The sequence below is a fragment of the Acanthopagrus latus genome, chromosome 17 (assembly GCF_904848185.1).
Source record: "Acanthopagrus latus isolate v.2019 chromosome 17, fAcaLat1.1, whole genome shotgun sequence".
Classification (NCBI taxonomy): domain Eukaryota; kingdom Metazoa; phylum Chordata; class Actinopteri; order Spariformes; family Sparidae; genus Acanthopagrus; species Acanthopagrus latus.
In genome coordinates, this window is record NC_051055.1 from 18783059 (window position 1) to 18807771 (window position 24713).

The 24713-nt window shown below is 42.1% G+C and overlaps 3 protein-coding genes and 2 non-coding genes across 7 annotated transcripts; 2 read left to right on the forward strand and 3 right to left on the reverse strand.

Annotated features, from left to right (window-relative positions):
- Positions 1 to 1523: 1523 nt before the first annotated feature.
- rps27.2 (ribosomal protein S27) lies at positions 1524 to 5075 on the reverse strand. Of its 2 annotated transcripts, none has more exons than XM_037074106.1 (4): positions 4944 to 5075; positions 4293 to 4401; positions 3476 to 3586; positions 1524 to 1794 (listed from the first exon to the last, which is right to left on the reverse strand). In XM_037074106.1, exons 1-4 carry the CDS (start codon positions 4947 to 4949, stop codon positions 1766 to 1768), a joined length of 255 nt encoding a protein of 84 aa, XP_036930001.1. In that variant the 5' UTR covers positions 4950 to 5075; the 3' UTR covers positions 1524 to 1765. The 2 variants fall into 2 exon arrangements, with proteins under 2 accessions (XP_036930001.1, XP_036930002.1); XM_037074107.1 differs by lacking the exon at positions 4944 to 5075 and adding an exon at positions 4888 to 4906.
- On the reverse strand, positions 2505 to 2636 carry LOC119006866. The gene has a single exon (XR_005070918.1). It is a non-coding gene; the product is annotated as a small nucleolar RNA SNORA13 (small nucleolar RNA).
- On the reverse strand, positions 3810 to 3941 carry LOC119006864. The gene has a single exon (XR_005070917.1). It is a non-coding gene; the product is annotated as a small nucleolar RNA SNORA13 (small nucleolar RNA).
- Positions 5076 to 6057: 982 nt separating the features above from the next.
- rab13 (RAB13, member RAS oncogene family) lies at positions 6058 to 12442 on the forward strand. Its single transcript, XM_037074105.1, has 8 exons — positions 6058 to 6814; positions 7636 to 7696; positions 8017 to 8077; positions 8213 to 8290; positions 9675 to 9764; positions 10006 to 10071; positions 10204 to 10254; positions 10381 to 12442. The coding sequence occupies exons 1-8, from the start codon at positions 6691 to 6693 to the stop codon at positions 10450 to 10452; spliced, it is 603 nt and encodes a 200-aa protein (XP_036930000.1). The 5' UTR covers positions 6058 to 6690; the 3' UTR covers positions 10453 to 12442.
- A 1874-nt stretch (positions 12443 to 14316) lies between these two features.
- fam189b (family with sequence similarity 189 member B) lies at positions 14317 to 23987 on the forward strand. 2 transcript variants are annotated; one of them, XM_037075490.1, is made up of 14 exons: positions 14317 to 15562; positions 15644 to 15700; positions 16764 to 16871; positions 17026 to 17142; positions 18060 to 18167; positions 18343 to 18503; positions 18595 to 18694; positions 18873 to 18945; positions 19857 to 20154; positions 20225 to 20613; positions 20696 to 20737; positions 21950 to 22125; positions 22243 to 22389; positions 22476 to 23987. In XM_037075490.1, the coding sequence occupies exons 1-14, from the start codon at positions 15329 to 15331 to the stop codon at positions 22728 to 22730; spliced, it is 2265 nt and encodes a 754-aa protein (XP_036931385.1). In that variant the 5' UTR covers positions 14317 to 15328; the 3' UTR covers positions 22731 to 23987. The 2 variants fall into 2 exon arrangements, with proteins under 2 accessions (XP_036931385.1, XP_036931386.1); XM_037075491.1 differs by having other exon boundaries at positions 20249 to 20613.
- Positions 23988 to 24713: the final 726 nt, after the last annotated feature.

Here is a 24713-nt window from a genome sequence, read left to right on the forward strand (position 1 = left end):
CTCACTGGACAGGGTTCAGACCACATAGAATCCAACTTGCTACCTTGTTCATGGTCCTTCTAGCTAGATTATAACAGAAAAACTGTCATAGGGATGAGATGGCCTAGAATGTTTCACTATTATATTTAATTTCTTCAGTCACTCATCAGAATAATTCCTAATGAAATAATTAGCTGCAAGAAATGAAAAAATGGATTCACATATTTAAAAAAAAAAAAAAAAAGATCAGTGCATTCAAGTTTTTGATATAATCTTAATTTTCCCATCATGACAATAAGCTTCCCAGCTAGCTGGCAGTAGACAGTGTTTGGTGCAGGACCGATGGTGCTTAAGATTAACACTTCACTACAGCAAGCAAGAAAAAATATGCAGCTTCTGAGAAGTTTTCATGACTTTAAATTGCTCTTTTTTGTAGATGCCCAGCTATGAAAACAAGATTGTTCAGCAAGGTGTCTACATAAATAACCATTTATCTAAGAACAGCTTTAGTCAAAAGTACAAGTCAGAATTACAGTGTGAATTGCGGTTTAAAATGGCTGCAAAAGAATGGAATATGGATAAAAAGAAGAATGGATGTTTATCCTTGATTAGTCTATCAGTAACTAGAACACACATCGAAACCACATTCCCATTTCCCATGATTTTATTTGTAAGCTGTGTCCAATACACAAGCAAGACACAAGAAAAATGTCACCATAGCAACAAGAAAGTTATCATTCACTAACTCTCTCCTGATTCAGTTTCTTTATTCAGTGTACAACTCAATGCTGTCACAGGAATTTTTATCTGCTTTAACTCAATCTTTTTTCACCCCCGAGCAAGTGCGATTCTTTTTTGCAACTTCACAAGAATTCATCTCACATTTTCATTTTCACACGAAGCTTGCAAGCACATGTAAATTCACAACCACACTGTTCATTATGATGTCATTTAGTGTCACATTACTGTAACTGTTTTACAAGCATCAGAAAACAGAAGCAGAACCAGCGATGACTTTCCCTGAATCAACACTCTTTTATACTGAGAGCGGGCCCTGAACCAACACCACTGGCTTTGGACATAAAATATTGATTTCGATGTGGCATTAACTTGGAAGAGATAGTGTCTGGATTTATTACCAGCTTTTATACACATCAGTCAACATTCAATGAGGCAGAGTGCAGCTTTTACATGGTAAAACTCGAAGTTAATTTGCCATTTCACCCACTGTGTGGCTGCTTTCCTAGAATGGCTCTAGTGTTTAGGGAAATTTGCATAAATCTATAGTGCTGAGCAACTGTTGGGCAATAGCTGCAAGGCTTATTATATACCCTCACCTTCCTCTAACTGATCAAAGGTGTAACGCAAACAAAGTCACTCACAACTTCTATTGAGGCCATACATCTGTACAAATGCCTCAAGTTCCCTGATCTTTACCAGCAAGTTTTTAAAGGGTCCTGAGCTGACATGTCTTTTACCAGACAAATGACAACTAAGAACCTTCAAGAGATAAAGAGAACAAACTTGATGACAAACATGCAAGATTATTTTACCAAAAAACAACCTAAGTTTATTAAGAGACAAGAATTAATGGATATTGGTGTTGATGGGCTGTTAACAATGCCAAGCATCTCTGTCCGTATTCTGTAGATAAGACTTCTTATATTACAATATTTATTCCTGCTCTCCATGTGTTCATTGGTGTATCAGCTCCATGGCAGTGTTACTTGATGTCCATCAAGTTCTTCTCATCCTCCTCAACTGTGTCCAACCACATCTGGTCAAACTAGTGCTGTTTCCTCCTGAATGAGCATCCTGAGGAGAGATGGATTGAAATGGATGGATGTTAGTGTGTGTTTACTGATGGTGCTTTTGGCTGTATTGCAACTAATATTCCATTCATGCTGTTCATCAATTTGGATAGACTAAATATTAGGATGCCCATAGCAACACACAGTGTCAACCTAAAACTTATCTTTAATTTCAGGCAGACAGTCTTTAGTGATTAATTACAGAAAACTAAACCCCTCTCCCTCACGGAAATCGTTAGTTGAGTCAATGTCGGCCTAAAGATGGAAACCGTGTTTTAGAAGTTTACAATTCAGTCCAACATCAGGCGAGGTAGCATCAACAGTCTTATTAAAGTTGGGATTAAAAGTATAAAGCCAGTCAACAGAATGGGGATGGTGCGTCACTGACAGATAACGTAAAAGAGAAAAACTCATGTTGCTTTCTGCCTTTCAAAGACTGAATCACCTAAAAACGAGTGTGGTTTTAGTGACAATAGTTGCAGCTGCACCCACAGTAACTCAAAGCTGAGCACATTGAGAAGCCCTTGGTTGCCACGGCAGCAGAGCCCAGTATAGAGTGGGTAAAAACAAACCTTGACCTGAAGCTCAAACAATTCACTAACATGTTGTACACAATGTATCATCATTTCTGGAATGTGTTCCAATTCTGATCCATCTTTTATCAGAAACAACAGATCACCAACAATATGTCAAAACACATTTTAATGAGAAATAATTTGTGCTCGCAGTTTACTGTGTAGAAATAAATCAAAGAAGATGAATTTCTGCCACATCTACGAGAGTCACTGTATGCCTTGGTTGACACCCCATTCATGACCAATACATTGAAAGGGCAACACAAAGGCAAATATCTAAGAGATGTAGTGCACAGTAAAGTTCCATTACCCAACCCCAACTAAATATTGGGTTTGTGTACATGCTGCCTAAAGCGTTGGAAATCTCTCCAGGTTCCGGTTCAATTATTTTGCAAAATGTGATTTTATTAAAAAATGCAATCAACTGAATTACCAAGACCCCATTAACACAGTGAACCTGGGGCTTTTTGTTGCCACCAGGATACTGTTCACTTTACCAGTAGTCTGAGCTGTGCCATCCTGCATGTAAGGTTACTGTCAGTGATGGATGAAATAAAGAAAATATATGGTTTTGGGTATCAAATCAGGTGATACAGTCCAGATTCAGTCAAGTTGGGTCTTAAAGATATGAGACTTTACGAGTAACTACTTTTTTTTGTACATGCTGGATTTGTATCTCAGTTTTAGACATGTGCAGAACAGAGTTTTACAGAACACACATATATACTGATCTATTATTAGATTATGTTAAACACATATACAAATAGACAATATGATCTGATAACCTTGAATACATTATAGTATACTGTCATATTAATGTTACACACAATCAAAATTTGGTTACAAGAAAGTGAAAACTAGTGGAGATGTTACATTTTTGATTGATGGCTTATTGTTGTTGTTGATGATGATGATGGATGATGATAATAACAATAATAATAATAATAATAATAATAATAATAATAATAATAATATGATTACCATACACCTTCTGCAAGAACTTTTTGGTTCATGATGCAAGTCATCATTAGAGTTCAAATTGAATGACTCATTAAAAATTAACCGGTAAGACAGTTTATTCTCTGTGCGTGTTTGTTTGTTTTCCAGTACCTTCTGTGAGGCGAGCCTTCCCTCCTGTCGGCTGACAGAGCACTGTGGAGCAGCCGACACACAGCACTACAGTCTGAGCGTGGCTAAACACTGTGGTGATCTTGTAGCAACCTGCGGACAACAAACACACACAAACAAACCATTGGATTGGAGCAGCCATGAACTCTTACACATAGCAAACATGGTATGATCATGTACTACTAAAAAAACAAGTTAGGTATATTTAAGTGTTTCACTTGATCGTTTATTCAGTGACACATCTGAATACTCATTTTGTGTTTTGAGACTATGTTTGGCCCAACAATATCCCAATACCACAACTCTGTGATTACAGATGTGTTCTTGCAGCTGTTTGCTTAAAAGAGTCACTTGAAACTCATTCAGCAGGCAGCCACAAGTGTCACTGTATGCCTTATTTGACACCCCGATCATTAGGGGAACAATGAAAGGGCAACACATAAAGGCAAAAAATTTTAATATAAGTCTAATGTAGATATGAGATGTACCTCCATCAATTATATTAATACAATAAATCACAATTCCAAAATAGCTGTAAGCTATAATTATAAAGTTAAAGTCATCTGTCTATAGGCAATTATAGTTAAGGCTTTAACATAGAATTCCAATATTTATGTGAGAATAATTTAAATGCAAATTTTAAACCTAAAAATTACAGATACATTGTTTTTATTCGCATAAAAGTAAATTCCCCTAAAATTACGTTTGATGTCACAAAACAAGTAATTCTATGTTATCATGAAGCTTGAGTCTCAGTACGTGTGTGCTTTTTGTTGTATTATTTTGTTACTTAACGTACCTGGACATTTGACATCCATAAAATAAGAGTTAGGACACTGCACTAGTCGTTTCTTCTTGTGTCTCCTCCTCTCCTCCTCGGGAGTTGGGTGCAACAGATCCTTTGCAAGCTGAAAGGACATTGGGGAAAAAAAGATTTATCATCGACATTCAGTAAAAATCCTCTATACAGTCTTCAAATTACTATTACTGTACAAATTACTCAAATTAATAAAAAGGATAAGTTTCATTTCTGTCCGCAGCCACTAAACTTTGCCCACATGATGTCACGAGGCAAAGATCGACGTATCTGTAAGGTTAGCGCGTCCAGACGACAGGAAACATCATACAAAGGAGAGTAAATGTGCTGAGAAGAAACTGATAGAATATTTTTGAATAGTCACGACCCACACCATCCTAAAAACTTGATTTTTAGCCTCCAAAAAAAATCAACATGTGCCTGGTGGTGAGAAGGAAGCGCGTGGGCTGCTTTTGTTGTACACGTGTTTCGCCATATTGAGCTGGTTTTCTCGTCTTTACATTCATATTACAGCTACACAAACACGTCGATTTCAGCAGAGACACAACACGGTGTTTTATCGCGTTAAATCACTAACCCTGGAATACTTTTTAACGATTGATGGCGAATATAAAAAGCTGTAGTGTTACTCACAGGCATGTCTGCGTGTCTGGACGCTCACCGGAAGATCACACTGCGCACGCACCGGAAACTTCAGGCTGACGAGCAGAGACCCGGCGGAAGAGACAGAAGAGGAAGAGACTTCTTTCTTTTTCTAGAAAATAATAATGGTAATACATAAATAAATAATCAGTTATAAAACACAAGACGGTAGCTTTAAAATATTTTAACGATGAATTTATCTTATTTTCTTGTAAAATTGTATCCAGAGCAACTTGTTCAGACAGGAGCATTTCAACAGTGTAAACTACTGTATAGGGCTTAAGTTTATCAGAAAATACAATTCAGTTAAAGAAGTTCACCCAAATTAAAAAGAAGAAAAGTGATAGGGATATATACATTTCTGTTCCACCTACTGAACTGTTGTGTTTGTTTTTATTGTATTGTTTTAAGTTTTGGGTTGAAGTAAAGTCATACATTCAAAATCCAGTCGTTATCTACTCACCTCCATGATGATGGAACGTTGCATTAAGTTTCAAAGTGTTTGAAACATTTCTCCTCTGGTCTATCTTCACCAATGATAAAACAGGGTAGGTTATTTTTACTGTAAGAGTGAACAACCAAAAAATGTACCAAAAATAAAATATAATGCTCCTGACTTTAGTTCATTTGAAAGTAACTTAGTTTAAAGGTAAACTCCATTAGTTTTCAAATTATAGTCTGTTTACAGGTATTGTGAAAAAGTATACAGTATAAAGCCTTTTGTGGCTGGAAGCTGCCTGTAATCTGATATGTTGCCTCCAGTGATGTCACTCGGTGGCTATATTGCATTGTGGGTGATGTAGGCGCCAGGTGATTAAAAGGGTGATAGCTCTGATTCTGCTGTATTGATTTGCTAATTTGTTGTAAACATGAGACCAACAGTTTTATAGCAGTGTTATGCTAACGTGGACTGCTTCCAAAAAAAAAAAAAGAGGAAAAAAAACTTTACGCCCAGATTGCCCATGATGCACACTGCTACTGAGTGACATCACTAGAGGCCGTTTCTTATATTAAATGCAGCTTCCTTTTCTCAGTGGTTCTGGCAGGACAAAATGGTTCCACAGACTTCAAGACAGAAAAAGAAAACTACCGTTGTGATGACTGTATTATGTGTACAACCTCCATGTTAGATATAATCTGGCAGTATAACTCAGGACCATGTCCTCTCAGGTGTTTTAAAGACCGGTCTCTGATCAAATGGCGCCATCTTGTGTCCTCTCCGGGCTCCTGCTGGTCCGAGCCGTTACTCCCATGAAGCACTCCCACACTACGTAGCCTCTGAGCGGATCTGGGATCCGGGCCGAAGTTTTTTTTTTTTCTTTTTTTAGGTGGCAGAAAAACACGTAGCCACTGCGTGTGAGTGTGTAAACGGACTAATATTGCCTTTTTTGTAAAAGCAAAGCAAAAATGGATCTGTAATAGATTCGTTGATGGAGACTGATCCGCGGTCGGTTTAGCTAACTTTGGATGGAGTGTGTTCTTTATCCAAACAGAGCGCAGAGGCACTGAGGGGGATCGGAATTTACCGGTGACAAGTCTGAGAGGGAAGGAGGGGAAAAAAAGGAAAAGAGGATCCACTCTTCACATGGAATAACCTTTTTTTTTAATACAAGCCTGCTCCATTTTCATCACAACCGAGCAGCGAAGACTGGATGAAAAAGTGTTTCCAGAGAGGGATAACTCCACCTTTCCCCCCCTCCGTTTAGATCTGCTTTAACTGTGAAGAACAGCTCCGGTCATGGCGAAAAAGTATGATTTCCTCTTCAAATTGTTGCTCATCGGGGACAGCGGAGTTGGCAAAACATGTCTGATCATTCGCTTCGCCGAGGACAACTTCAACTCCACGTACATTTCCACAATCGGTACGTTGTTTGAGTGAAATGTTTAACATGTCACCACTAGCTCATGACTGGCCTCTGTGTGTGTGAGTGTGTGAGTGTGAAACTTTGGGACATGCCAGTGTTTACTGAATGCTGACATGTCATTCTTCCTCTATTTGATGCCCAACACTGCACAGACTGGTTCCTCAGACTGTTGTATTTCATGTCTGAACTAGTCTGAGCTCTCTTTCTCTCTGTCTGTCTTCTTTCCTCTTCATTCTCTTATCTTAATTTTCTCTCTCTCTTTCTCTCTCTCTCTCTCTCTCTCTCTCTCTCTGTTTCTCTCTCTCTTTCTCTCTCTCTCTCTCTCTGTTTCTCTCTCTGTTTCTCTCTCGCTCTCTCTCTTTCTTACTGAATATCTCTCTCCCCCCTACTGACCCTCTCCCCCATCTCTCCCTCAGATCTCATTCCTCTCACTCTGCTCTCAGAAGGTCCACCCACCCTCATTCCTATCTTTTTTACCATCTCTACGTTCCCAGAAGAATGGTTGGCTGTCTGGCATGCACAGCCTTCTTTTTTTTTTCTTCTTCTTCCCCCCCCCCCCCCCCCATCTTCTTTCTCACTGTCTATCCCTCTGTCAGCCTGTCCATCCAGCAGGAAGACTCGAAAAACACAGCGTTCTTTGGGGTCTATCCTTACCGTCTGTGCACTCAGGGGTCAAAATCCCTGTGGGACTGACCGTGAATAGGTCTCCACCCTGTGTGAGGGGGTTGACCTATATATCCTGCTGTGTGGGGTGGGTGTGTTTTTAGTTCATATCCGAGGTATTTAACTCATTATCTGTCCCTTTCCTGTCCTCTCAGGCATCGACTTTAAAGTGAAAACCATTGAAGTGGATGGAAAGAAAGTGAAACTACAAGTGTGGTAAGAGGTGTTTAGTTGAGATTTTCTCTGAAAGCAGATAACGCTGAGTGATGCGTTGAGTCATGTTCCGGAGAGGGAAAGAGGAACCTCCCTCTTGTTCTCCAAACCAGGACTTTGTGACAGGGTTTACTGTCCAAGAAGCCATCGCACATGGCCGCCACAAGCTCTCTTCATGTTATATAAGGCTGTTGTTAGAGCAATGTCAACTCAGCTTGCTATCGCAGTGTAAAATCAAATGAAATGTTTGCAATAGTTGTATGCACGATGTGCGCGCCTCAGCGCACATTCTCTCACTTTGTATGTGTGTGTGCTGTGTGCAGGGACACGGCAGGTCAGGAGAGGTTCAAGACCATCACAACAGCCTACTACAGAGGAGCCATGGTGAGCGCAGGACGCCTGCCGAACAAGCAGACTGGATAATCAGGCTGACATCACTGCCCCTTTGTGCTCGCTCTGTACCTTTCACTGACTCCTTAAATCCCTTCTCTTTGTCTCTCCCCCTTCGCTCTGTGGCAGGGCATCATCCTGGTGTACGACATCACGGACGAGAAGTCCTTCGAAAACATTCAGAACTGGATGAAGAGCATCAAAGAAGTGAGTCTCTTTCCACTCCGCCGCAGCAAAAGAAAGCCAGGAAAGACTTAAAAATAGTGCTTAGTCATTTAGATGCATGTTAGTCTCAAGCATGGGCCAACTTCTTGTGATTTTAAAGGGTCAGTTCACCTAAATTACATGAAAAGCACCTTTTCCCCTCTTACCTTTGAGTTGTCTCTGGGGCTTTTTCTACTGAGCAAATTGAGGTTGTCTGTCAGTTGCACCCTCCTAATTATTTATTATATAAATATTTTAAATGTGTTTATGGCTTCAGTCGATAGTAGATAGTTGAAAGAGACAAGGGGAATGACCCGGAACTAAACTGCTGATGTTGCAGTTACAGTATTACAGTCTTAACCCCTATTCTACCAGGACAGTCATGGACACATCATTAACCTGTTAAGAACCAGCCTCTATTTTGTGTCTCCACGTGTTTATCTTTGCAACTACAAGGTCTATTTGAATAATCCTGGTATCATAATAAAGGGACCACTTGAAATGTTTGTTCAGGTGTGTCAGTATAAGTATACATGTCACTGGGTCAGTGTAAATTAAGTTGGCACACAGAATCCAAATCTTTTGTAAACCATAGGAATACATCTGAACATTAAGAAAAAAATTCGGGAGGTTTTAGTACAGAGCAGTGAGGGGGAATGTCATTATCTACTTAACTATGCTATATATATACTACTATATGTTTAACTTGTATGTTACAATAGGTTCTCAAACAATAGCCCATGCTGGCTCCACATATCCGCTTATCAGGTTAAATCATGTCTTGTCAGGTAAAATAACATGTTCCTGATCTAAAATGTCATTAATACAGTGAGTACCACCATTGCCCATCAGGCTGTGTGAGTCTTTGGTTCTTTCTCATTAAAAGGCTTTAGATCGTACACAACTTGTGTGCAGCAAACTTAGATACTGCCAGATGGACCCTTTAACTGAGAGGATTTCATAAAACTTTCATTAAACTCTTGATTCTGTTTTAATCGGTGCGAAGGCGACAATGTGATATAAAAGTAATTTGTTTGCGTTCATACAGAGAATCGTTCCTGCGCATACAAATGCCCACAGTCTCATCGAAATTGAAACAAAAATGGCAAATGCGTGTGTCCCTACATCGCTGTTAAATAAAAATCAACAACCCACTCACCCAATTTTACTTCAATAAGTCATTTTATCTAATCATTTCTGTGGGAATATCTTGGTCTTCAGTACAGAGACAGGATTCCTGCTGAGCAGCTGCTGCACAGTAACCGTCTTGTGCAGTTTAATGCGCTCTAATCAGTTCAGACTTCATGTTTGATCTCTTCATAAATGTTCTTTCTGCTATGCAAACATAACTCTCCCTAATCAATTACCTGCATTCCTTCTTTCCCAGAATGCGTCGGCTGGGGTCAGTCGAATGCTGCTAGGAAATAAGTGCGACATCGAAGCAAAGCGGAAAGTAACCAAGGATACGGGAGAAAAGGTGAGGTGATCCATAACAATTACAGCTTTGAAAAAGTGTAACCATGCAGTAGTAGTCAGTTGTTTCACTGTGAGAACAAGACGATGGAAAAAAGAAGAGGGCGTGGTTGTTTGAGGAAGGACTGAGTGTGTCACGCATGTTTTTGATGGACCCGCTTCCACTTACTTTATATAAGAAGCAGGAAGTGATTATTACCCAGCTCCTGACCTGCTGTAATCAGGTCCATGTCTGTTGTTAACAGCTAGCAAAGGATCACGGCATCAGGTTCTTTGAGACCAGTGCAAAGTCCAGCATCAATGTGGAGGAGGTGAGCCGGAAAAACCAAACAATGCCTTCATACCTCATTAATCTTTAGCGTATGAGCATGTGTCTTTGGTTATGTGTTACTGTGCCACTAATGCCTTGACTTTCATTTTCTTCTTATCTCTGTTACCTTCAGTCCTTTCTGGCTTTGGCCCGTGACATACTACAGAAATCCAGCAAGAAACCAGTAAGTCCCAACAGACTTGTTAAACCAAATAATACAAAACTTGAGCATTTCCCCCCCTGAACATAAGACTTTGTGTCAAACCTTGTCTGTGATTTCCTGTCTTTGTCTGTATTTCCTTGTCCGCAGGGCCCCACGGGTCGAGAGGTGAAAATCACGAGCAGTTCAGAGAAGAAATCTTCCAAGTGTGCTCTTCTCTAGATAAGACACTGGCCAGCACGCATAAGAAAAAGCGCCATACAAGATAAAGAACACATCAGTATTACTGAGGAGAAATGCAGGCCAGCAGGTTTTCTGTCTCCATCTGGTGGGCTCAAATGTCACATGCAGGTGCAAAGAGTATGTTTTTAAACCTTAAATTACTGGTGTCCCATTTATAAGTGTTTGAACCTTTAAAATGAATTATGCCAGAAATATAATTTATAGATTCCTTCTTTGAGTTGAAAAGTTGTTGAGGGGGATTGTATTTCACCTTGATCTTGAATATGCTGCAAAGTGGGCGTCCTAGATGACTCTTAACAGGTAGCTTAGACGGCATTTCGGCAAGTAGTTCCCACCATGTGTAGTTAAGTTAGACTGTTGTTTTTCCACCCTGTGTTTCTCTGGCTTATCACCACTGTATCACCCCTATGACAGTCACTGCTTTATGTCTTAAAAGAGCTATCTTTTAAATCTTTTTTTCCAGCTGGTTAACAATATAAGAACCAGCTCAGCTTGATGGAACCATTTCTTACGTGTGAACACATGTAGCTTTGAGGAGCTCAGTGGCAAAAGAGGAGTCTGATGGGAAGTGTTTAGATTGACAGACAGCACACACACACACACACACACACAGTGGGCCTCTGGTCGTAGTCTTTGACCCTGAATGTTTGTCATTTCCTGTTCATGTTAAATTCAAGCGGCCCACGTGCATCTCAGCGATTCTGTTCAATGGTTTTAAAGCACTGGACACAGTTGGTAAATGCATTCATTAATCAATCATAAAATGTACTCACTCACAAATTCACATTGTGCCTTGTCAGTTAACTGTTGAGAAGAGACACATTTTTGTTTCCCCACATTTTAGCAGCATGTAAATTTAATTCAGAGACGCTTCAAATGGTGACTACATTTATGGTTTTTGCTGTGCTCATCCTTTGAGAACTGATGAAATATTTCCATGGTGAACTGAATTTTAATGCATTCAACAGAATCTACAGAAACATGTCACTGAAAGCCTTGAGTCGATGTAAGAAGTTGGAGAAAGTGCTCTTGATGGTAATGGATTTAATGAGTTGTGGATGTCGGTTTTATGGAATTGAATCTGAAGCGAACCCTGGTGATATGCACGCTTTGTTTTAAAGGGACAACTCACCCCAGTATCAAAACACAGATCCTTCCTCTTACCTGAACCACTGTTTATCCAGCTAGATAGTTCATGTGTGAGCTGCTGAGTTTTGGAGGTATTCACCATAGAGGTATCTCGTATATAATGAAACCACATGGCACTCAGCTTGTGGGACTCAAAGCAGCAAAAGATTCATCTGAAAAACTCAACAGGAATGTTTCCTTCCAGAAATCCAGACCCTGTGACTGAAGATAATCCACAAACCGTGTTATGATCAGTTTTCTAGTTTTTTAAAATATATTTGTTTGGCCCTTTGAGCACCTGAAGCCGATTGCCGTCTAGTTTGATTATGTTCAAGATGAAGTTACACATCTCTACGGCCACTGTCCTCAAAACTCGCCAACACACATCGAACACATCTATTGGGTAAATAGAACTAAGAGTAAAGATATGGATTTCTAATTACGGGGTGAACTGTGCCTTTAAGTGGTGAATAGCTTGAGAATATGGAAGATAGGGAGATAAGTGCAATATGAGAAGATGAGTGGGGAGAAGAAAGAATGATGGATAATGCATGTGAATGGAGCGGATGTGAGGGAAGCAGCGTTACTCCCGTGGCCCCTCATTGAAATGAGTTAGTGGGTCTTGCCTTTAATCTGAAGTGCCTGACAGATCTCTGACTAAACGCTATCACACATCAGCTACATCTGACATGACAGACCTGTTCAGGCTGATTCAGTTCATTCAACATAGCTCCGATCACAAACTGTGTTTCCTTTGTACACTTTTTATGCATTCCTTTTACATTCGGTGTCTTTTTAGACGCCTGCCGCTTGCTGAATAAAACATGATGAGTGTGTTGTAGTTTGAATCTGTTCATTGGCTGAATAAGAAAATGAGAGTACGTAGCTTGGATTTGTTTGATGGTCATGAATATATGACACTGTGTATTCTCAGGGTTAGGGTTAGAGGGTAAGACAGAGGAAGAAAGAAAAATAACAGCAAGTAGAAACGACATAGGTCAGAATATAAAATCAGAATAACAATATTAAGCAGATAGATCGACAAGGATCGAAAAATATGGAAAAAATCACACTTCTGGATTGTGAGAAGGTTTTTTTTGTAGTTGTTAGACTACTGAAGTGTGTTCCTGTTTACACTGTCTGTCAATCATTTTCTTATTTAAAATACTCAATATCTATTCATTAGTAAGTAGCTGGGCAGTTTACAGATAAAGAGCAGAAGGGGGTTTTGTGTCTCAAGGACACTGACAGGAAATAGCTTTATTGACAGACACAGTGCTGGTGAACACACAGGTCTAAATTAGACCAGACACCTATGGGACACGCTTACTTTCCAGCACCCCCTGCTGCCTTTCTTTAATTACTACCTTCCCTGTACAGCAGCCAGTGGTGGAATAAAACAAAACACATATAGTGAAGTACTGTACAACTTTAATTTCTTTAGGTATGTTGTGACATGGCTGTGGTTACGGTCTGGTTAGGGTTAGGTGCAAAAACCACTTGGTTATGGTTTGAAAAAAAGGTTGTGTTTTGGCTTAAAGTGCCTGTTTTTGTCACTACAAACACTGCCAGAAACGTCTTGAGGTCTTGTCAAAAACATTTGGTTCTACAACAACAATATATAAGGAAGTTAATATAAGATCAACCTTACACTTCAACGGCAGTTAAATGCAACTTACAAATTAAAACAGCAGTAATATTAATCCAAAAACATGATATATTACAGTAAAACACTGACAGGGACCATTTTACTTTTGGTATTTAGCTGATAATACTTTTTTAAAATATTTTTTTTACTTAAAGGATACGTTCACCCAAAAATGAAAATTCAGTCATTATCTGCTCACTCCCCTGCCGATGTAATGTCAGGTGAAGTTTTTTAGCCCACAAAATATTTATTGAGCTTCACAGCAAAATAAAGGCGAGCTGTATGGAGCCATTTTATGTTTTTACAGTTTGAAACAAGTCCCCATCTACAAGGAGAATGCTGTTTCGCTGTACATTGTTTTAAGGACTGAGAAACTTAACCCGACTTCAGATTGGCACGTGAGTGTGTGGATAACAGAATTTTAATTTTTTGGGTGACCTAATCCTTTAAGTAAGATTTTACTTGTTGTGGAGTATTTTCACAGTATAATGTTAGTACTTACTTAAGTAAAGGATCTGTATACTTCTTCCCCTGGCGGTCAGTCCAGTAACACCCCCCACCCCCCACCCCCACCGCTGCAGCACCAGGAGCTGGAACCCGTCACTAGGCAACCGCCCCTCCTTCCCAGCATCAGCACCACAATGGTGTGCACGCGCTCTGCCGCATCTTCAAGTTGCCTGCACGCCGCGCTGCGTGCCTTGTCATCACGCAGGGCAGGTTTCGGTTTGCAAACACGATACGCTCTCCTCGCAGCGCCAGAGCTCGACCGAGGAACCGGGAGAAGGACGTGAGGGCAGCGGAGGGAGGGGCCAGTTAAAAAGAAGAACCACAAATTAACTCGGGTGGATTTTAAACATGTGATCCCGGACCATAGGTAACCCTAACCCTGCGAACTATGTTGTTGTCCGGTTCATGTGACACCTGGTGGGAGACGCTGAGGTAAACGTCCGGGAGACACACGCGCACACACACACACACACACACACACGCTCACAAACACACGGGCTGAACGGGATGCCCGCGTGACTGCAGGGAGGAAAGAGGCAGCGGAGGTGGAGGAGGAGAGGGAGGGGGGTGGTGGGGGGCTCTAGGTGCGCGTGTGTACCACCGCAAAACCCCCGAGGTGGAGTTTGTCAAAGATCGAAACCCGTGAGGAAAGATTCCTCCCGGCCCGGCTGCTATTTCTGGTGCAGTTTGAAAATCGATGGAGGATATTTATTTCCTGTTCATGTCGAGGTAATTAGTCTCGCTTCCCGAACGTGCCGATGTGATCTTGGCGCTCCGGTCCCGCACGCCGTCTCTTTCTTCTTCCGTGACAGGATGAGCACCTCAACATAAGGCCAAGAGGTGCAGGGGGACGAGGAGGAGGTGGGGAGGGGGAGCGCACATGCTCCTCCTGACCGGACACACGGACTGACCGGCTCACGTCGTCTGTTGTGCGCTGCCAGCGGCGGAAACAAAACGAGGGATCAGCTGTCTATCTTTCTGTGGGATGCTTGAATATTTTGCGGCCTGCTCGGGTCTCCGGTTACCGCAGTGCCACTGGCGAGAGGAGGGAGAGGTGGAAGATGGCAGAAGACGGAGAGGAGGGAGCAGCGAAAAAGCCAACGAGCGTGTGACCGTGATGTGTGAGAACAAACCCGCCTCGGCTGCGTGATTGTGTTTTCGTCAGAGAGGGTGACAGAGCAAGGAGGCCTGTGAACTGAGACACTGTATTGACCGAAGCAATCCTGGTGTCATGGCTGTAACGTCAAAATGAGGTGAGTACGGCGTAGTGGCTGCTCAATTCTCAACTTTCTGCTGACGGAGTTCTTGGACTGGCTCGCTGGACCGTAGTGCGCACCATGGGGCACTGCGCAGAACCTATGGCACCTGCCAGTGGAGAGCTGCTTGGTGCATAATTGTGACAGAGTGGAGCTCTGAAGCCAGCGTTTGTGTTCTCCTGCACCTCTGCCCACACAACACAAGTTTGTTTCATGAACGCAGAGTGAGCTGTGAAGCCTCTCCAAGCCTCCTCCACACACACACACACACACACACACACACACACACACACACACACACACACAAGAGCCTAACATGCCTTCGCCGTCGGACTCGAGCAGCGTGGCTTCGGCCTCGGGGTCCCGGGGGTGGTCGGACAGCCGCAGGGGCATGTCGGGCCGGGGGCCTGGTGGGGCTCGGCTGCTCCTGTACCTGGGACTGTGCCACCTGGGCCTAGGGGCCATGGTCCTGGCCTTCTCTTTCACCAGCATGGCCTTCACGTCCTCAGCCCGCGTGAGGCAGTCCTGTCCATTCTGGGCCGGCTTCTTTGTAAGTGACAAAACATACAGAATTGATACAACAAAGACATCCTGAGGGCGGTGTTCTGATGGATGTGGTGTCTGTCTGCAGGTGGTGGCGTCAGGGATAGTTGGGATAATCTCATGGAGGAGACCTCTGACGCTGGTGGTATGTATATTTCCATCCGCTGAAAAGGGAATTCGAGTCCCTTATTTGTAAGTGCAAAAGCATGTAACAAATCAACAACAGGGTAAAGAGAAACCCATAAAAACCCCAGGGTCAGTGGTTATGGCCCTTTGATTGGCTCCAGATTGGTCTCGCAATATGCCCCAAAAAAGCAAGAAAAACAAAAGTTAAAACGACAGCTCTATACAAAAACATGTTTTTGACACCTGAAGGCTTGTTTACACATTTACCTGATGAAAGTGGAAAGTTGCTTTGTGCTCACTGAAAATCAGATTTTAAAGAGACGGGTCTTCGAGCATGATTTGTGACATCACGGATAGAATGGAAGCCAATCCTAGTTGTGATTTGTGTGAAATCTTGAAGCCCTTTGTTACGGCGCCCTCTAACAAAGTGTAGTTGTACTCATACTGCTTTTACTGAGTTCTCACATTGTACATGATTGTTGAGTTTTTCCATTTGCTGCTACTGTTTAGTTCCTTTTCACAACAGTTTTGAGCCAGATGTTGTACCTTTGACTAACCACATTTGTTGGATAGTTTCTCAAAACTTTGCGGATTACATGCAGCATCAGAAAGTCAGACATTTTTAAATGAATTTATGAATTGGCAGTCAGATTAAAAAAACAGACTCCAATACATAAACATATCCAGTGTGATAACCAGTCAGCCCCTTGTATACAGTCTATACATACATGTAAATATATATGCAATTAATTTTAACTTTACTGCTACTGAAGTACATTTATTGCGAGAAAATTGCTTTTTTTAATTTTTACATTTGATATGTTTAAGACATTGGTCTGGCACTAGATGTATGGGGGAATTTCCCTTTTACCAAACTAGTATTTGAACATGATATTTATAAGACTTTTGGTTGCTTCTTTCAACTTCACTTTTAGATGCTCTTCTCTCACTGAATGTTCAGGGAATTACTGACTCAGTAAAAAAAAAAAAAAGGATAAATCTGCTGCATACTCTTGGCCTTGCATGACCCGAGTTTTGACATGCTGCTCTAAATCCAAACATGGCTGTGTGCTCCTCCACAGGTGTCACTGTTCATGCTGCTGTCCGCAGTGTGTGTGATCCTCAGCCTGGCCGGCTCCATGCTCTCCTGTCAGAACGCACAGATGGTCAAGTCGATGCTCACCTGCCAGGTAAACAACTTTATGCAAGTATTGTCTTCTGCCTCATGCTGCAATGCCCTTCTAGCCAGATGCATGTGGAACGTGCCAGGAATAACTATGGATATGTTTTTAGTGTGGACTTCAGTATTTCACACCAACCCACTCTGTATGGGAATGTGTGTAGGTGGAGAACGGACTGTGTGTGTGTTGCGCACCCACTCAACCCTGCTCCATGACGGAGGATGAGACCCTGGTCCTCTATCAGATCGCTGACTGTCACTCAGTCAGACATCAGCTGAAGGTAGGTGTTCTGTACTGGAGACCCAGACAATCGTTTTAATGCCAAAGTTAACCATTAAAGGAAAAGTTCACAGTTTGTCAGGTGTGTATGTTAACACTGAAACAGGTTTTGCTTGATGTCATCATTCTTCCTGTCCTGTAGTCATTAAAATATATTTATTTCAAAGACCTCAAGCCTTCATTTTGAGCTAGAATATATTCAAAAGTTTATCTGACGCCAGCATGAGGCCTCAGCAGATTGGGTGTCTTCCAAGTTAGTGTCGTGACAGCATCAGCTGTTTATGTTTTCCCTTTGTGGGTTTGTGTGTGTGTGTGTGTGTGTGTGTGTGTGTGTGTGTGTGTGTGTGTGTGTGTGTGTGTGTGTGTTTGTGTGTACGTATCATTATGGCAAAATGTGCTCCTTGAGGACATTTTGTAGGAAGTAACCATGACAGAAGAGGGTCTAATTATTTCTCCAAATGTGGACAGATTTTTGTCAGTGCGATAGTATCACAGCAGTGTGGGAGAAAGTCAAGCGTTATGACTTTCTCCCACACTGCTGTGATTCTATCGCCTCATACTATCTCAGATGTGCAGTTGAGATTATAATGAAGGCTGAGATTGAAGATGGTTGTCATCCAAGCCAGGATGCTGGAGCTAGAGAGTTAGGATATAGGAAAGGGGCCATTAGACCTCACAACTTTACGGCCCTGGCCCCCACTTGTTAGAAGTTGCAGATCGGTGTAACCCAGTCATTTTGTTAGATGTTCATATGTCTATGTCTGTCTTTCTTTCTGTGGTCTGTGGACAGATTCTGTCAATGTTCAATAGAGATTTGTTAGTATTGTCAACCTATTCTTTAAATATGACATATTCCTGCCAACAAAATGTTAAACATGACGGCAAATTTACATTTTCTGAATGCGCATCTCTTTTCAGGACCTTTTGTTCAGCGCGTGTGGTCTCAGCATTCTCTCCACCATCATCTGTACTCTGTCCACTGTGACCTGCAGTATCCACATATTCTCTCTGGACCTTGTGCACCTGGTGAGTGCAGATACAGCACATTTTTCACCAGACTGGCTTTTTTTTGCTTCCTACAAATGACGAATACCATATACATATGCATGTATTCATGCATCAGGATTTACATAAAAAAACAGACTATGCACAAGTGCTGTGGCCCATTGCATGTAACTTTTGTGCATGTTTTCCATCCTAGCTGGCTCCACATCGCTCTCGTTCAGTCAACCCAGAATGCACCACTCCTCAGGACGCCTTCCTGACCAACATCATGGACTTTGAGGAGTTTGTCCCGCCCATTCCTCCACCCCCCTACTACCCTCCTGAGTACACCTGCAGCTCCGAAACAGACGCTCAGAGGTACCACATCAGCACTTAATAAACCCATATTAAACATACATATAAATATAATGTTAAAGGAAATGATCTGTGTAACATTTCTTATTGACAGCATCACGTACAATGGCTCCATGGAGAGTCCTGTTCCTCTGTACCCCACTGACTGCCCCCCTCCTTATGAAGCTGTGATGGGCCAGAGAGCTGCGAGCCAGGTGAGTGTGTATGTGCGTGTGTGTGTGTGTGTGTGTGTGTGTGTGTGTGTGTGTGTGTGTGTGTGTGTGTGTGTGTGTATATATATATATATATATATGTGTGTGTGTATGTATCTGTGTGTGCTAAGTGTGATTAACCTGCTGCCTGTACTGATCCTGGTTTAATTTGACTGTCAAGGCAACAGTGTATGACCAGCACGGCAATGAGCTGTCTGGAGAGAGAGGAACCTCTACTGCCTTCAGTGGAGAAGGTGAGAAACCATCACAGACTCACTTCAGCATCAGAATCAGCTGTTTTTGGCCAAGCATGTGTACACATAGAAGGGATCTAATCTAATGTGCATGCAAGTTAGTGGAAGAAATATAGTAAATATATGGAAAAGCAACAATAACCAACAACATACAATGTCTTTATGCATATCACATGTTTCTGTAAATTGGGAACAATACAAATAGTGCAAAGGTAGACATAGTAAATGGGTAATGTAACATGACTTCATATACATGAAGATGGAGAATGTGATATTTTTAACAATTTATCAAATTATGGAAAATTAATCAAAACAAGTGTTACAATCAATTCATTTTAATATTATTATGCAAAAAAAACAATAAAGTTCTGTCTGTGAAACCCTTTTTTTTTTTTTTTAAATGGACCACAGATTAAAGTCAGTTATTACTCACAGCACTATAAAGTGGAATCAGACAGCATTTCCAAATGGTATTATTGTTGGTGCCACTGTAGCAAAGACAACTGGTGAGTTTCTGTTTTCCAACTACACAGGAAGAAACCGTTTTACTCATTCATTTAGTCTATAATGGAGACATGGAAGCAGATTTAAATTGTGCTGGGCTGCCAGCCGACTGGATCACCAGTCAGCCTTCATTTTACACAGATGTTGTGCCTGTAGGCAGACAAAATGGCACAGTGAAAACAAGGTTATAGGAAACTCAAATAAACGCTAATGTTGTCATCATTCTTTATCTCACATTATGCAATCAACAAAGCCTTAATAATGATACATTGAAACAAAAAACTTGTCTATTGCCAGATTAATGTTGCACACAAAACAAATAAAAATAGTCTCTCAGGCTGTAAATACAAATTAAACTAAAGCCAAAGTTGTCCCTTCATGATAAAAGATTACATTTCTTTTCTTAGTATCCATGGACAGTGGATCTCTGTTGATGTCAGAGATCGTGGACATCCCCGATGACTCCTCTCCCTCTGAGGACTCCTGTCTGATGGAGGTCGGTCTGAGGAACCAGGGGGAGAGGGGCAACAGGACCGCTGGTGAGGGAGGAGACGGCGTAGAGGGTGGGGAGCACTTTAGCTTTCGTGGTCCCGCGGGTCAGACACCAGAGAGTCCTCTGGCAGGAGGACCAAGAGCCAGGCGCTTCATCAGAGGAGAGAGGTCCAACTCCTGCTCTTCACCGAGCACAGCGACCACTACATACAGGTGAGGATGAACAAACGTGCATACAGTTTATTAATGGAGGACCTCACAGTTTACAACTAATATTTTTTAGTTCTCTCCTGTTTTTGCACTCCAGGTCTCCAGTCCTGCGTCGCCAGGCCATGCTAGCCAGTAGCTGCTCCCAGCTGGAAGCAATAGAAGTTTCCACCTCTCAACAGCGATCCTCCATCCCAGAGTTTCGAATTTGCCCCTCCACTCCCTCACGCCATGGAGCTACCCCAGCCTCCTCTGCTCCTCCGACCTTATCCTCCCCAGCTGCCAGGGAGCAGAGTGGCGGGCAGGGTAACGGTCCACCCTTCTTGGGCCAGCTGCCGTTGTACCTTCGACGGAGGGCTGGGAAGGTCGAGAAGGATGGAGAAGGAGTGAGAAGGGATAGCGCAGGGCTCCTACGCCTGGTGAGGTCGCACAGTGAGCCAGGCCTCGGCTCCTCGACTGATACAGGTGAGTCACGCACGAGAATGAGTACATCATTTACGTCACTATTCCTGTGCGATAACCTGTTGTTGTATCTCCTTCTATCTAGTTGACTTTGGCTCTGTTGGCAGCAAAGCATCAACAGGCACAGGTAAGAGGCTTTTCACATCTGACAGTCCAATTAAAGGTCAAAAAGCCCAAAAGAAAACACGTCAGAATTGTTTTGGTGAGATATAATTTAACACAATGGCACCTAATGGCCGTCATCTATCAAACCCTCTTAGAGACAAATGCAGATTTAAACACCGCAGGAGAAAATCTGTCCCCCTGTGCAGATGATTTATGATTCTCTTCCACAACATCCAACCATCTACATTAGCACTGATCTGATTAGAGATGATGAATTAGATTCTGCTGTGGGAGCAATAAAGTGCCTTACCAGTTCCTCGTGTACATTGTTTTGAACTGATACACTGATTTATCAATATTGGATATGCCAGGGAACAACGCATCTTTTTGAGATTTCAGGCAGCCAAATTTGGACTTTTAATGGTGGATTTGTTGTATCAGTTATTATATTTCAACACAAAATCATATGGTCTTCTTTCCTCCAGAGCATGATGACAATCTGGCATATTCATTTCAACAGTATTCCATAGTTGGTGAATATATACAGTATAATTCTTTAGAACAAGGCTTTATCCAGGCAGAAATAATAAAAGAAAAAATAAAAACTGATTAAGAACAGATTGAGACTGCTTACCCATTTCTGCTGCCAGGTATACATATAAAGATTATATGTGTATTTTGAGATATGTTGTCAGGTTCCTAGCTCTTTAACAGGATGTTGTTACTGTCAAGTTATTTTGCTCATAAACTTAATTTCTAAATGTACATCTTTGCCATGAAGCTCTGTATGGGATGCCTGCCATCTTGTTTCCTTCTTTTTCCCCTTATTTATATAGCTAAGAAGTTACATTTAAACCTCTGGTCAGTAGTCTCACCTTTAATTCTGTGACTTCATGACATCACAATATGTCACTGTGTCACACGTGCAGAATTTATGCCTTGCAGCTAGTTTGGCATATAAGAATAGATTTAGCACAGCTGCTCTGTTGTTGTTAGCTGCGCTGGGTCAGGCATGTTTGTGCTGACCAATCAGAGCAGGCTTGGTATTTGGGAGGGGAGCCTTTAAAGAGACAGGAGCTAAAGAAGAGCGCCCCAGACAGAGGGGGAATACAGCACAGCAAGCTGACGTCTGATATTCTTCATTTTGTTTCATGTCCCCTGAACCCATCTGTGGTCATAAAGTATTATAACTTAAAAAGTTAAAGCTCTTTTTTTTACTTACTCCATCTCAAAGGTCCGTCCTCTGAGGCGTGTCTGTTGCCTCGCACCTCTTTGCCTCCTGCTGCAGCTCTGCCGAGGAAAGGCAGCGTGAAATCAGCAGCCACAGGGGTGCAGGTGCCCTCTAAACCCACGCCCACCTCACCACTGCGTTTACCTAAAGACTGCCACCGTTCCCTCGGAGACCTTAAGGTGAAAACTGTTGATAGAAAATACGGGAGCAACAACCCCTTTCTATGTAAGTCTTGGCAGAAGCTGGGATATTGTTTGACTATCTTATTTTGTCTTCCCCGTTTACCTTTCCTTCAGGTGACTCGAGGTTTGGTGGCTCGCTTCCTGCAGCGCTCCAAACGCAACCTATCGCCCTCCACCGAGTATGCTGGGAACACAGGGCAGGGGCCAAAGAGGAGGAGTGGAACTGACGGCGCTGCCACCAACCACCTGCCCTTGGAACAAGTATGACAACATGCTGTGACTAAGCTAATTTATTTCACCTGTATCAGAATAGCTGCATCTGCTCTTTGTCTAAATTTTATTCTCAGGTGTTGCTGACACCTTGGAACACCAGCCGAGGCCACCCCAACCATCATACCCACCACCCCCACCGCCGTGGACACCACCACTCCCACAGTGACAGTCGACACAACCGCCACCACGGCGGTCGGGCACCAGAGGGGATCCACCTGCGCAGCTGTGGAGATCTAAGCTCCTCCTCCTCTGCGTCGCTACGTCGCCTGATGACACCCAATCCACCGCATGGGTCATCAGGAGCTCTGTACTCAGAGTCTGCACTGTGAGGAGGAGGAGGAGGAGGAGGAGGAGGAGGAGATGGAGGAAAAAAGGTGGAGTTGAAAGGTATGGGAGGAAGTAAGGCAGACCTGAAATCTTTGAAGTCCTCTCTCCTTTTCCTCTTTGAAGCCACCTGTGCAAATGGCCTTATTCAGTGGTGCTCTTTATAACTCTGAACATCAGCCTAGAGCTCACTGCTTAATTCCAGTGAACCCGTCACAAGATGCTCATTTCTGGACAACCCAGTTCTAACAGAGTAAACCCACAACTGGCCGAGACACCCAACAAGAAGCATCCTTTCTGCTCTCTCCCTCTCTCAATACTCATCCCGAAAACTTCTGATCCTCAAGACCGGAGACGGACCTCAACAAGCATTCATGCTACAACTCCCATGTACATTCAGTCAATTACATAACTATGGGTTGCAATATGCTTCTGACCCTTTTGTACAGTGCATTTCATCCACAGGATTGCTCAGGTGAAGTGATCACGAAAACCCTTATTTTGTCTTCCATTGATAAAAAAAAAACAAAAAAAAACAATGCATCTTAATAACCATATAGTTTAGCTGAGTACAATGTAAGATAAACAGATGAGGATGCACATGAGGATAAATACTCTCGAATAGAAAATCCTTGTTGCTAAATTTGTCTTTTTTGAATTTGCAATTCAGATTCTCACTTTCGCCACGCTTTCCCACCTCCACATTGGCCTTAAAAAACAAGGCAGCCAGCGTTTTTAACATTGACATCACTGCACGCCACAGACACATGCTCAGCCTTTAAAATGCATTATCTGTGGGTGGCCCCTGGACACAGTGGTTTGATTTGCGTATGTGCATGTTTTTGCTACTGCCTCCCGAATACAGCAGGAACCTTGTGCATTCGATCCTGAATGTCTGTGTAACTACGTAACATGTCCTCAGAATGTCTTGATCTGCATGTTTTGGCAATGCTTCTTACTTTTCTTTCCCTCTTGCACCCAAGACCTATGCTAGTAGCCTTTTGAAATGTGTTTGTGTTCATAGATAGCTGAAGGTTAAGGTGAGAGTCAAAGATGTTGCAGTGCTCCCAAAGTTTTCTGCCAGATGGCTCCAAACATGACTTTGCATCCTAATTTGATGGCGGTAAGGTTTGAAAATGTTTCAACCTGGTTAAAGCAGCTTGATCCTGTGAGATAAAGAGGTGTAAATTGCACTGTGACTCTGACAACATGAGTCTCTTGCAATAAACGTACGGACACATTTTTCACGAGGTTGGACATCACTCTGTGTGTTTGGCACTGGTCTCTTTCGTGGATGGGTGGTTGAAGAAAAAATCTTAGGCTGCTGACAGTCCAGTCACAGTGACATATGACTGCTCTGGCAGCTCTGGATCCTGGATTTGTGTATCAATATATGTGTCAGATTGGGGTTTTTAATATTATTATTCTCATCATTGGAAAGAATTTTTAGGTGTGTGCACACTAAGCGATGATACTGAGTCTGTATTAGTAAAGGCACATTTTGGATACACTCATATGTATGTAACTAATTTTAAGAATTTCCACGCATACACACTCCCTTAATAAGGCACTGAGCTGTATTTCTACCTCCTGTCTTGCATAAAACATAATTAATTTGAAGAAATGTATATCTGTATGGCAGGCTTAACAGGACAGAGCCTTGAAACCTGAATAATAAATGTATCTAAGTATGACACCTATTCCAGATTTTCAATGCAGTGTCAATGGCAAAACATTCAATGCAAGTTATGTATTTCAAAATATGAAATAAATAATAGACATCAAATATATATGTTGATGTTTTGTACATATAATTAAGGTCATATTATCAGACTATTTTGGAAGGTTAATGTTCTTTCTTTTGTTGTCTATGTTTCATCCAGTTTCCTTCTTTTCACTCCAGTAAAAATGTAACAAATGAGGCTCAGCCTTTGCTTCACTAATCTCCCCACTCCACTTAAACCACACCTCTTCTCAAACCCTATTGG

What these genes read in the sequence shown, in the direction of transcription:
- rps27.2 (XM_037074106.1), bottom strand. An exon ending in TATGGATGTCAAATGTCCAG is followed by an intron (nt 3,587 to 4,292) that starts GTACGTTAAGTA and finishes TGTTGTCCGCAG; the next exon opens with GTTGCTACAAGATCACCACA. An exon ending in GAAGGCTCGCCTCACAGAAG is followed by an intron (nt 1,795 to 3,475) that starts GTACTGGAAAAC and finishes ATCTCTCCTCAG; the next exon opens with GATGCTCATTCAGGAGGAAA.
- rab13 (XM_037074105.1), top strand. Translation starts at nt 6,691, where the DNA reads ATGGCGAAAAAGTATGATTTCCTCTTCAAATTGTTGCTCATCGGGGAC. An exon ending in GGATGAAGAGCATCAAAGAA is followed by an intron (nt 8,291 to 9,674) that starts GTGAGTCTCTTT and finishes CTTCTTTCCCAG; the next exon opens with AATGCGTCGGCTGGGGTCAG. An exon ending in CCAGCATCAATGTGGAGGAG is followed by an intron (nt 10,072 to 10,203) that starts GTGAGCCGGAAA and finishes TGTTACCTTCAG; the next exon opens with TCCTTTCTGGCTTTGGCCCG.
- fam189b (XM_037075490.1), top strand. Translation starts at nt 15,329, where the DNA reads ATGCCTTCGCCGTCGGACTCGAGCAGCGTGGCTTCGGCCTCGGGGTCC. An exon ending in CATTCTGGGCCGGCTTCTTT is followed by an intron (nt 15,563 to 15,643) that starts GTAAGTGACAAA and finishes GTCTGTCTGCAG; the next exon opens with GTGGTGGCGTCAGGGATAGT. An exon ending in CAGTCAGACATCAGCTGAAG is followed by an intron (nt 17,143 to 18,059) that starts GTAGGTGTTCTG and finishes ATCTCTTTTCAG; the next exon opens with GACCTTTTGTTCAGCGCGTG.